General features: G+C 34.4%; 1 protein-coding gene across 3 annotated transcripts in view; it reads right to left on the reverse strand.

Moving 5' to 3' along the window:
* LOC130053973 (sphingomyelin synthase-related protein 1-like) overlaps positions 1 to 12,970 on the reverse strand; it is a 15,093-nt gene extending 2,123 nt beyond the window's left edge. The window contains exons 1-4 of one of the 3 annotated variants that reach the window (XM_056161819.1): positions 12,622 to 12,970; positions 5,002 to 5,588; positions 3,640 to 3,757; positions 3,388 to 3,538 (exon numbers count right to left, since the gene is read on the reverse strand). In XM_056161819.1, the coding sequence (XP_056017794.1) occupies positions 3,388 to 3,538; positions 3,640 to 3,757; positions 5,002 to 5,588; positions 12,622 to 12,633 (868 nt within the window). In that variant the 5' untranslated portion in view covers positions 12,634 to 12,970. Of the gene's footprint in view, positions 1 to 3,387; positions 3,539 to 3,639; positions 3,758 to 5,001; positions 5,589 to 6,408; positions 6,481 to 8,559; positions 8,659 to 12,621 lie in introns of those variants that run through there. The other 2 variants (XM_056161818.1, XM_056161817.1) reach the window with 2 other exon arrangements.
* Between the last annotated feature and the right edge of the window lie 950 nt (positions 12,971 to 13,920).

Below are 13,920 nucleotides of genomic sequence, written 5' to 3' on the forward strand. Positions count from 1 at the left end.
ATCTTCATCCCATGGGTAGTCCATATGTATGATATGGTGACTATAGATGGAAAGGATAACACTTTAGAGCCCGGAAACCATATTGCTACTTCGATGTCCAGTGTGCTTGACCTTTGACCTTTTGACCCCAAAATCGATAGGGAACATCTTCATCCCATGGGTAGTCCATATATATGATATGGTGACGGTAGATGGAAAGGATAATGCTTTAGAGCCCGGAAACCATTGTGTCTACAGACGGACGGACGGACGGACAGACAGACGGACAACCCGATTCCAGTATACACCCCCCCCCGCAACTTGTTGCGGGGGGTATAATAAGGAAATCTGAATGTTGACTGAAAAAAATGTTTAAAGTTAATAAACATCATCTTATAGAATATATGTTAATTGATCTTTATTCAACAAGTAAACAGAAGTACTGCATTCATTTTGCGAACTTCTTATGATAAAAAGATTGATAATTTATCAATCTTTGAACATTTTTATCTATTTCAGTTCATACGAATAAAAACTGAACATATCTTTAATGTTCACACATCCTTGTGAAAGTGTACTGATATGTAGCGTAAATATATCAAGATTTGTCACCTCATTATAACTCATTTCTGTTTGCATATTTTATTTGGCTAATGTTGCCATCAATTTTTCATCGATATCTTTGAATGCGATTGGTTTTATTCACTGACAGCATATGCATAAACTTTTACAGAAAACTCGCAATTATTGGTCAAATAAAAGTGACGATAAAACAAAGCGTTGTCCTGATATTTGATCAAAGACACGTGGTTGTGCCAAACTTGCCCCGATCATCAAAATTGTATTGAGGTGTTTGATAAAACTAGAAAGTGTACAGTGGATATATTTGTTTCCATATATTCCTGAATTAATGCTTTCTTCCATAACCTAACGCTTTCCTGCGAAATATATCCATTTAAAACTTAGTTTTCTACCCTTATCTTCCAATATCCATAGAGAAGGACTGTGAACATACTGGAGATTATTCATCAAGTATAATAGATAAATCAATTTTTCTTTGAAAAGAGGGATGGGAAAAAAGGGACCATAAGCTACAGCTAAAGTGGGGAGGTCCTTTGATTTAGCATCTATGGTTCACACCATTCACTCATTATATTGTAAACCTACAGCAAAACATTTCATTTTATTTAGTCTTTAATTAACAAGAGATGTTTGTAAAACACATATGCCCCCCATGGTGCAAAATTGAAAAGGTTATACACACACATCATTTAATTGATAGTAGCATCATCAATTCAAAATATTGAGCAAACAATATCTTCCTATGTCAAGAGTGAATTGACCATGTGACCTAAAAATCAATAGGGGTCATCTACTCCTTATGCTGTACCAGTGTACCAAGTTTGGTGTCAATCAAGCAAATAATTCTTAAAATATAGGAGACAATATATTACTATGTCCAGTTCAACAACTGACTTTTGACCTCAAAATCAATATGGGTCTCCTCCTGAATATACACCACTGTACTAAGTTTGATGTCTATCAAGCAAAGGGTTCTCAAGATATTGAGCGGACAGTATATTCCAATGTCCAGGTTGACCCTTGACCTTTAAACATGTGACCTCAAAATCAATATGGATCATCTTCTCCTGAAGATGTACCAGTGTACCAAGTTTGATGTCTGTCAAGCAAAGGGTTCTCAAGATATATAATGGACAGTATATTCCTATGTCCAGTTTGACCCTTGACCTTTGACCATGTGACCTCAAAATCAATAGGGGTCATCTTCTCCTGAAGACGTACCAGTGTGCTAAGTTTGATGTTTTTCAAGCAAAGGGTTCTCAAGATAATGAGCGGGGTTTACAGACCAAAACACAGCAAAAATCTTCACTTTATGATCAATTGCAAATGAGGCTAAAGTGTGTGAAATGAAAATTAACCATTTTTTACTCAATAATATAAAGTAATTAAATGGTTGTTTATTGCTATCAATAAAATTTCTTGAATACATAACGTTTTAAAGCCCGGTTTCAAGGAAACACATTAGATATTTTCTACCCCCTACACAAAAGGAGTTGAAATTAAGAGCAATTAATTAATCAACATTGGTAATAATCAATTACTAATGGACTCTACATATCATTTAGAGAACTCGACAGGTTCTCTATTGTTGATACAAATTTAGGGGTGGACGAGTCCGTAGCACAAATCTCCGCCCCCTTTGTATCAATGATAGAGAACCTGTCGAGTTCTCTAAATGATTTGTGACACAAATCAATCAAAATAAGCATCTCACACTTCCATCTAAACAGCAGTGTCATGTAAGTTTCATTTCTCCCTGAATCGGAAAATATAATTGCATTCCCAGGTCAATTAAGTGTACTATATTTGATTTTGATGCAAATTGCACCATAGCGTTCATGAGATTCAATATCAGTGTTAATTTGACAATGGGGAAGAATGGACATGGATTTGAGCTGTTGGAATAAATAAACTGAAAGTTTAATGAAGTCGATTGCCAAAAGGGGGGGGGGGGGGGGGGGGGGAGAGACTGGAAGGGAATTAAACTAATCACAGCAGTAAGAAGACATGCACAACACAGCTGTACATAGGAAGTGTCCCACTGGGCCGCATGTCGAAATTATATCAGTGACAGGTTATTGATCACAGCAAGGGGTGAGGAAATAAATGAAAAGTAACGTTGACACAAAAAGGAATATTTGCAAGATCTTGGATCCGCCCTTATCAACATCGTGGGAATCGCTGGAACTGATCCTCTTCCGCAACACAGGAATCGCTGCTGGAGCGCAGAAAATGACCCATATCTCTGGTAAATGCGAATCATTCTGATGAAGACTCGAAAATGTTTTGCCCGTAAAACCAACACATTTTACAGGATATATCCAATACAGCATCAGTTTTTAACAACTGCCAATTTACATTTTCGTTTGGATCTAATTAAGTAAATGTATGGATATTTACTGATTGTGCGTTGAATTAAGTGTCTTTTCAGATTATGAAAATTTCATATTTCGAAAGGAATTTTATTAGTGAGGACCTCCCCCCTCTTTTTTCAATACTAACTACGTCCATTCTAATTAGTAGTTTTGAATATTATTTCCAAGTTATCATTAAATATTTTGTAGTGAGTTTTGTTTTGAATTATTCTTTAAATCGTTCTGTATTTCAGATACAGAACAGTTGACTAATACAGCACGGTATATTTGGCCAATACAGTACAATAGATAGCTCCGCCCACAGTAGTCTTGAACTGTATTGCTAATACAGAACAGTAAACTTTAAAGAAAAAGAAAACGCAATCGTGTCACAATTTGCATTTTAAAAATATCATTAGCAAAATTGCAAATGCAAATAGTTCTTGAAGGTATCTATAAAATTGATACTTACATTCAGTGATGAAAAAGTTTAGAATGGTGAGGATAACTGTGTGTCCACTGAACATGTAATCCCCACAGGTCCTGACCCCTGTAGCGGTCATCCCAAGGCCAGACCAGATCTCAAATGCCCTCCCCAACTTAGCCCACATGTCTCCATATGACTGAGATATAAAATTCATCAATTTCATTCATATATCTCAGATTCTACTTGAATTTTCTAATAAATGAAATTTTAATCTTATCAAACATAAACAGCACTTACCTTTTTCTCACAATCTAAATGTTTACTTGGCACAGAAAGAGAAGTTATGAGCATGCAGACACTGCGCAGGAGAAAAAGAGTTCCCAACAATGAAAACATTCTTCTCATCAGGATGAACCTAGGATTAACAAGCACTTAATTGTCAGTTTTCATTGTCAAACAATTGTTCATAAAATCTATTTCTATCTGCATAGGAGTAACTTCACAGGACTTAAAAAGCTTTCAACATTTTCTTAAATTTGGATTACAGTGCAATTTTATTAAAAATTCAAGTGATGCAATACATATTCCAAGTTATCCAATTTGTAGATCTATTAAGTCATCTGTACATTAATTCTTATTATACAGGTGTCACAACATTCAAAAATTGCCTAAAGATCAGCTGTTATGCAACCACCTGAACTGCATGTTCACACAAATTCTAAAGGAGTTGTTAGAAGACAGCACAGTTGTCGGGAAGCATGACTCTACTTACCTATCCCCCTTCATTCAAAAGATATGATTAATGGCCAAGGTTAAAGTTTTTGAAAAATAGCTCACTGTCCACTGGGTCAAAAGTCTTGGTACTAAATGAAAGACCTGTTTGTGAGACATCACATGTTAAATATCAAAGCCCTATCCTTCTTGGTTCAAAATTATAGCCAAGTTTAAAGGTCAAAGTCACTAGGTCAAAAGTCTTGGTACCAAAAGAAGGGTCTGGTCATGAGGAGTCTATATGTGAAATATAAAAGCCCTATCCTCCTTGCTTCAAAAGATGTAGCCAAGGTTAAAGTTTCTTCCTTAAAGTGTGATGCTTACGCCAACACCAAGGTAATGACAATAAGTACTCAAAGATAAAATTTCCAAGAACAAATATCAAACATCCCTGTCTTTCTTTGTTAAAATTATTGTTAAAATGGAAATGAATATAAAATGCATATATGTAGTCCAATTAAAACAATTTCATCTCATTAATATTACCATCATTCAACGTGTAGACTGATTAATATAAACAAAATTAACTTTTTCATAACTTTTGTCATCTACATAGTCTATAATATACTGTAAACCAACTTTTATTTGCGTGCGAGAAAATTTCACAAGAACCTCACCATCACAAATGTTTCATGTCGCAAACCAGTCGTTGAATGTCTGTCATAGGCTTGAAAAAGGCCCAATCGCAAAAATTACTTGTCACGAAAAAGTTTACCACAGGTGAATCACCAAAAAAAGTTGCCACGAATTAAAGTTAGTTTACAGTATGCACCCACTGCATTCATGACAATAACTAATGTTCCTCCGATACAGAAGAGCCAACATCTTAATCAACATTTACTGTAAATATATGCAAGGTCTTGAAAATGCCCTGTTTTAAAAATTTACCTGTGTTTATGAAAGAAGAGGATTGAAAACCATATGGCACCTAAACTCATTCCAATTAATTCTGTAGCATGAAATGCCCATGGTATGAATGGCACATTATCAAGAAATATATCAGGAAGCGGGGGATATTTCTCCACGTCTGGCACTCGTTCGTGGACAATCACCATCACAAAGGCAGTGACCAAAAAAACAGTAAATACATATATAAAACTGAGAACGGTTTTCCAGATCTCAGAATCTAAATTATGAGAGTGCTGAATGTTTATTTTACGAGTTATAAAGTCCAAAGTTCCTGTGAATAGTTCATCTTCATTTGAATTATCAGCATTGCAAGACTGTTGAATTTCTGAACTACGAATATTACTGCGCAGAGCATCAATATGAAACATCAGTCGTTTGATATCACCGAGAACAGAGAGCTGTAATGGAGGTTGCTTCAGGTCATTCTCTGTTAAAGACAGCAGGACTTGGCCATCTATTTTATGGGTATCACAGAAAGTTTTGGCATACTGCGGAAAACCTTCACTGACAAGCCACTGCCTCACCATTTCACAGTTCCAATTCACCACTGCTTTCTTTCTTGACCCCTAAAAAGTATAAACCATATTAATTTGCTCCTCTGCTTTAGAGCACAATCACACAAGATGTTATAAGTATATATGCACTAGTTCTCCCAAATAAATGTATTAAACTTAACCTTATCCGACTGAAACTCCTTTTAAAGTCAATTCAAATTTACAAAGGTTTGGTTGTTTTGTTGCAGAAGGACTAATCTGCACGATATTACCATTTCTATTTCATCTGAAATATTCTAAATATTTATAAACCTTAAAGGGATTGGTTCACGATTTTTGAAAAATATTTTTCATTTTTTATGTTAAACATTAAAAATATAACTCATTTAATGTTGACAGCCAAAGTGTTGACCTTCTGAATGCAAGAATAAAAGCAATATTTAAGCCTTGAATCTGTGTTATATAAACAAAGACTTGAGTCTTTTTATGTATACAAACAAACAAGTGAAATATTGATTTTGTAAATTAAAGCATCTTAATTTTGCATAATCACAAATTTTAACTTTTAGATGACACATTTTATCCCAAAGATACTTGAAATGTGAAAGATATAATAAACTTTGATCGATATCCATTTCTGTTGAAAATTTCGTAAACAATAACATACCGCAATCTTTGTTTACAAAACAAATAATAAACTCTCTAAAATAAGCTTCTGTGATAATGTATAACCTTAATTTTTATGTGAACTCTTTTAAACACATATATAGACCATTAAAAGTGAAAAAGAAAATTTTGGGGGAAATTGTGAATCAGTCCCTTTAACATGTATTTCAATTTTGTAATTTATAATGCAAATAGTAACAAGAGGCTCATAGGCCACATCACTCACATGAGTCACCTTTATTCCCATGGTTTTTTTTTACCCATATTGTGGCCCCAACCTAGCTCCAAAGGATCACAACATAACTGTAAATGAATTCACATAACACAGAAATGCCTCAAAACCAATATGACTAACATGATCTTGCTGTTCTGGATATGACCAAGATCACAGTATGATACGAAAGACCTTGCCATAAGAAATCTATATACAAAATATGAAAGCTCTATCTTAAATAGTTCAGGATATTGAACAGGTCAGATCTTTATTAAAAGTAGGTCAAACTTCCAGGTCAAGGTCACAAGGTCAAACACAGAAGTAGATCAATGTCTTGCCATAAAAATCTATATACAAAATATAAAAGCTTTTCCTTAAATAGTGCTGGAGATATTAAAAAAGTCAGGTTTTTTCAGAAAGTAGGTCAAGGTAACAAGATCAAATATGATTATAACAGAAGGTCATCTTGTCCTCAAGAATCTATATACAAAATATGAAAGCCCTACCTTGAATAGTTCTGAAAATATTTAATAGGTTACATTTTCTTAAAAGTAGGTCAAATTTCAAAGTAACTAGGTCAAAGGTTATAGTATGAAATAAAAGGCATTGTCATAAGAAATTTATATACAAAATATGAAAGATATCTCTTGCATAGTTCCAGAGATATTGAATAGATCCGATTTTTTTTTAAAAGTAGGTCCAACTCCCAGGTCGAGGTCAAAAGGTCAAACTTCACAAAATAAGCTCTTGCGAAAAAGAATCTGTACAAGAAATGAAAGTCCCACCTAAAATAGCTCCTCAAACCTGGTGTATTTAATAGAGTTTTTTTTTAAAAAGTAGATCAAACTCTGAGTTCAAGGTCACAAGATCAAATGTCATGATATGAAATGAACTGTCTTGCCATTAAGAATTATATATACAAAATATGAAAGATCTACCTTCAGGACATATTAAATAGGTAAGACTAGGTCAAACTTCCCTATCATTGCATCACATGAAAGGTCTTTCCATAAAAAATGTATATACATATATATACAAAATTTGAAAGCCCTAGCTTAAATAGTTCAAGAGATATTTTGAAAGATTTTTCCTATATACCAGCATTTATAACACTCTGGTCTCCTTTTGTGCCCCCCCCCCCCCCCCCCCCCCCCCCGGGGACTATGAATTGCACAAACTTGGATCTACTCTATGTCAGGAAGGCTTCATGTAAGAATGACTGGTTTTGGGGAACGCATTATAAATGATAAACATGAAAAGATCTCCTATACTTTGTACGGCATATTATACAAGATAGATAAGAAAAGTGTAACACTCAAAATGGTTAAACTGTATAAAAAGTATCTGGTAATATCCAGATTTGGAACGATCAGTATGTTGATAACTTTCATTTATCTAAAAAGGTTAAACAGTCTTTGTATAACTCTTTTGTTGAAACCTGGAAAGAATATAACTCATTCAAGTGTTCTAATTATAGGATGTACAAGACAACTTTTGGTTTTGAAAATTATATAACTACACTACCACAAGATTAACTGTATAATTTTTGTCGCTTTAAATGCAGTAGCCACAAATTGCCAACTGAATCTGGCAGGTTTTTAAGTATTTTAAAATAGGTCTGAACGATTATGTACTCTTTGTAACAAACAAGAATTATGCAATGAATTCCATTATCTGTTCAACTGTACTTATTTTCTTCATGGCAGGTGTAAATTCTTGCCAAAACGTTTAACTGATTGTCGAAATACTATTATTAACTATAGTGAATTAATGAACTGTAAAGACAAATATACTATGATAAGACTTTATGAAGTTGGCACTGTCCATATTTTTATGACATTACCTTCCTGTTGTGTTTCATTCATTGTGTTTAACATTGTTGTTGGTCTTACCTTTTTTGTGCTCCATGTAGAGCCTATTAGTGATATAAAAAAGTTTCAAAGAAAAAGATTTTTAAAGATTTCCCCTATTTACTCACATGTAAAACTTTGATCCCCTATTATGACCCCACCCTACCACCAGGGATCATGTTTTTCACAAACTTAAATCTGCACTATGTCAGGAAGCTATCATGTAAATTTTAACTTTTCTGGCCCAATAATTCTTAAGAAAAAGATTTTTTAATTACCCCACCGTATTTTTGCATTTTTGTGATTATCTCACCTTTGAAGGGGACATGGTTTACAACGACACCTACAGACAACAGGCGATCAGAAAAGCTCACTTCCATTGGAGTTGTCAGTTTTATCAATAAAAGTCTACAATATATGCTGTTTTGAGTTACAAACATTATCATGTTGCTCACATGCTTGACACAATACAATGCGGTTGGTATCTCTGTTAAAGTGTTAATGCTTCTTAATAGATGTTTTGCACACTCCCATATTTAATTACCTAATTATATATGCATGTCAAAGGTCAAAGGGAAAAACAACATAATAATGGTTGCAGTCTTTAGACAAATAAATGATATTGCTTTCTTTTACAAACTTTTTAATGATTTTTCTTATATGTTGACACAAATTGTTTACATAACGGATACAGAGAACCAAACGTTTACCTTCGCAGATCTTTTTATGGAAAGTTCCTATCTAGAATTTCTTTAAGAAACTATTTATTTGCACTAAGTTGCTTTTCATACCCATGTTTGAAGATCCCACTTCATAATAACAGAGTCCTTTACACCCTAATTGTAAATTCTGAATCATACAAAAATGTAAAATTTTGGTGATAACCCTCTACCAACTGCTGGACCCATAGCAGTGTAGTTGTTTTAGGGGGGGTGGGGGTGGGGGGGGGGTATCAACAATAGCAATTTTACATAGATCATAATGAATTACAACAGCAATGAATGTACAAATTAAGGCAGCATTATCCAGGCACTTCGTAGCATCCCTTTTCAAAGGGGGGAGGGCTGGATATATAGATATATATATATATATATATAGACAACTACTACGGTCTATAATATATCAATAAATATAATTGGGGGGGGGGGGGGCAGTAAAATTTCAATCCAAACCTCAAAATCCTAAATTTGGGGAGGGGTGACACTGACTTAATTCATTGGTTCATACTTACAAATTACTACTCAGTACTGCATGCCACAGTTAAATTAAAGAGAGAAGGGGAGGGGTGGGGGGAGGGGTAACCAGTCGATAAATCAAACTACTTTGCCATTTTTAAAAGAAGAAAAAAGGAACATTGCCTATAAAATCAGTGGACTGTTATTACTTCTCTATGCAATGTATTACTTCATTGGGTTAATTTTAGAGGGCAAGTCAGTTAGTAGTGGCTGTAATTTGATAGAAAACATTGCAAGTGAAAGTAGCGAGCAGACATATTTATAACACATACAACCTATACTTCACCAGCTCAAATTAAAACATTCTAATCTGCAACTCTTAGCGGTAACTTTAATGTGTATTTTTTACGACTGTTATAATTTCATCAACTTACATGCTTAAACAAACTATGTCTCACAGTGATAGAAGTGCAAGAAGTGCGTGTGTGAGAGAGGGGGGCTACATGTTGTACGTGTCTGGAGATTGATATGTATTGATTAATTAAATCATTTCATAGCGGTCGGTTATTTTAATGACTCGAGAAATTCTCATAAAGTAAATCTCCACATAGCGTCTACATGCATATGATTTAGGAAATATACTTTTTCTTTTATCTCAGCTACCAAACACCAGAATTTTAATCTAACAAGTCATGTTGTGGTACTAGCGCATTCACTTGCAACATTCTAAAAATAATCTTTAAACCAGGCAGATATTTTGTATCAGAAATGAGTTGTCGCGTCTTTAGCCATCACTATAAGTTTGTATACAAGAGTTGCCTAAGTGATGCATAATTTTCGTAACTTCTTTTTCTGAAGAGTTCCAAAATTTCCTAGTTCCGATATCCCGTATTAGTAGGTAGATATTCAGATGTATCCTTTAATTGTTTTCACAAAATAATAAAAATTGATCTGGAACTATTGTAAACCCTGATTCATAAGATATCGACACAACTTTCATAACCACGATCCTATTTTTTGCAGAATGTCCACATTGTCATCATAATCTCATCTGCTTGGCTTGATATCTGGATTGATACCTTTTTAGTCCAAATATCCTGCCGAGTTGAACCTCAGCCAAGATTTTGAGGTTTGGCGTGCCATACTATAGAAATGAAATTTATTGCAACTTTTTAAAAGATCAATTTCTATCAATAAACTAACCCACTTTAAACATTATCATATTTTAAAGGAGTAGTCCAGGTCATATTCTTCTAGACCTGCTCCTTTCGAGTTCCAATCCGATCGTCTGGATACATGCATAGGACAAAGTATCTAGGTGACTGGAGGACCTGGCCTGCAGCCCGGTCCAAGCAAAGGGATTTTTCAGATATATTTATAATACATATATTGATACATTTTAGTGTTCTTGTATATCTTGATAAATATGTGATAAGTCCCTGTCCTGTGGTCCCAGCCTAGATAGAATGTTCTATCGTTAAAATGATAATGTCCTACGGACCCGGTTGAGGGCCTGTCCCGAGACACAGCGAGATTATTCTGACTAGTCCCAGCCTATTCTCTTTAGAGAAGTCGAAAGGCATAGCCTTCATCGACTTCTCTTTGCAAGCATTCATATTTTGATTCTGGAAAACGTTTAAATGCCGGAGTCGGTGACGGTTTATGCTTCGACCGACGTTACGACTCAGATGTGCCTGGATTTACGCAATAGACAACTTGTTTTCAAACATTTAGCAGTAATGCACAAAACTGTCACAAGGAAATCAACACTTACTTGCTTTTAATCCATTTTCAACATGTCCCCTGTCCCAGGTTTACGTTAACTGGTCTTGGGAGTTGTCACAATATAGAGGACCAGTTAAGAGAAAGCAGGCTGACGTAATCAGAGTTGTGATTTAAACCCGGGACAGGGGCATGTTGAAAATGGATTAAAAGCAAGTAAGTTTTGATTTCCTTGTGACGGTTTGTGTATTGCTATTAAATGTTTGAAAACAAGTTGTCTATTGCGTAAACCCAGGCACATCTGTATGGAGCGCCAAATTAACATAAACTCAAATAATTGAAGATATCTTCAATTATTTGAAGATATCATCAATTCAATTATTGTTCTCTTTAATTGAATTAATGCGCGCATTAAATCAATTATTGCTCTCATCCAATGAATTAATGCGCGCTTCAATTTAATTATTGCTCTCATCAATTGAATTAATGCGCGCATCAATTGAATTAATGAGAGCAATAATTGATTTAATGCGTGCATTAATTCAATTATTGCTCTCTTCAATTCAATTGATGAGAGCATTAATTTCGTAGAAATATTGCTCGCAATAATTGATTTAGAGCTCGGTATAAATAATTTGATGATCTCTTTAATTCAATTGAAGATATCTTTAATTATTTACAATGCTTTTGTATAAGGAATTAATGCACGCATCAATTCTTTTAAAGAGAGCAACAATTCAATTAAAGAGATCATTAATTCAATTGTGGATATGTTGAATTGAAGATATCTTTAATTATTTAGTTGCTCTCTCTAAAAGAATTATTGCTCTCTTCAAATGAATTAAAGATATCATTAATTCAATTGAAGAGAGCAATAATTGAATTAATGCGCGCATTAAATCCATTATTGCTCTCATCAAATGAATTAATGCGCGCATCAATTCAATTATTGCTCTCATCAATTGATTTAATGCGCACATTATATCAATTATTGCTCTCTTCAATTGAATTGTAGCGCGCATCAATTCAATTGTTGATATCATTAATTCATTTGAAGAGATCATTAATTCAATTAAAGCGCGCATCAATTCAGCAGAAGAATTAATGCTATCATCAATTCATTTAATGCGCGCAATAATTCAGAATTGAAGATATCATTAATTATTTGAAGAGATCTTTAATTAAATTGTTGCGCGCATCAAATGAATTGATGATACATGATATCTTCAAATAATTGAAGATATCTTCAATTATTTGAGTTTATGTTAATTTGGCGCTCCATACATCTGAGTCGAAACGTCGGTCGAAGCTTAAACCGTCACCGACTCCGGCATTTACACGTTTTCCAGAATCAAAACATGAATGCTTGCGAAGAGAAGTCGATGAAGGCTATGCCTTTCGACTTCTCTAAAGAGAATAGTCCCAGCCCTGCCTATCCGTCACTGAAGTGACTTTCCAACATAGAAATATCTTACTACCTTCATCGACATTGCAGATGAGTTTCTATACTGAATATCCTGTAAAACCGTGGTTAAAGTAAAACTTTCAAATCATATGCCTGCATCCTTCGTTTAACAGCGGACTTTGAACTATGCCGCGCCGGGCTGAGGCCGCGTGAACATCCATGTCAACATAAACAGGAAGTAATTATGGTGAAACTAAATACCGAAAGAAATGAATCGGTTCTAGCTATCATGACTGAGAGGGGAGATTGGTGGGAGGAATGTAGCGGTCAGCCGGGTTCGACCGCCGGTGGCCAGATAGCTCAGTTGGTAGAGCACCTGACTAGAGAGATTTCTAGACATTCCGTCCCATAATCAATCCGTCCCTTAGTCGATTCGTCCCATTACCGATCCGTCCCTAGACTATCCGTCCCATAGTTAATACGTCCCCTTGTCGCTCCGGCCCAGAAAAAATAATTACTATTTTTCCAAGTGCTATTAAAGTACTGAATTGGTTTAATTCATCTGCATATTTCATCTTCATAGTGTGTGTGCCGCTGATATCTTCTGTCATCAGGGAGTCATCTTTTTAATATGCTCCATGGTATTTATGGCTTGATTGCAGACTAATTAACCTTGATCACACGTAATGTATATTAATCTTCTTGAGACTATTTATCATAACAAATGTCTCTTCTTTTAAATGCAAGAAAAGCATACTTTCCCAAAGTATTTAAGGTATTTGTTCCTCCATATTGAAATAAGCTTTCAGTATTTCCCAAACAGAATAGATGTTTTGATATTTGACAGCTTTTTCTAAGATCATCACAATAATCGATAAAGTGGGCTTCATTTTCAATACAAAGAATATCTTTTGTTTATAGACAAAATTTACTTACTTTGTCATTTCTTGGAATATTTCTATACTTGCCACATTCTATTTCCAAATCATGAGCAATTCTTTTTAACTTCTGGAGTTAAAAAAAAAAACTTCTAATAGTTAAGTTACTGTAAGCTCGTAATTAATGATCAAAGAATGCACAACAATGCAGTTATAAAACTGTTTTCACTATAGGGTGTTTTCACAGTGATCAGTGGATATGGGACACACATTTACATTGATTGCTGTACATAGTTGAATAACGATTTTTTTTTTTACAATATAATTAATAAGCACACATTTTCATAACCATCGCACTTCAAACAAAAATTATAAATCCTAGTTAAGGGTTGTATAAACAATTTTATTTACACGTCTAACTTCGGCAGTTATCTAATTTTGATAATTATAACTGCAATATATATGCAAAAACTTCCCTCTTTCTTAAGTAATAA

This window comes from Ostrea edulis, chromosome 4 (assembly GCF_947568905.1).
Source record: "Ostrea edulis chromosome 4, xbOstEdul1.1, whole genome shotgun sequence".
NCBI lineage: Eukaryota > Metazoa > Mollusca > Bivalvia > Ostreida > Ostreidae > Ostrea > Ostrea edulis.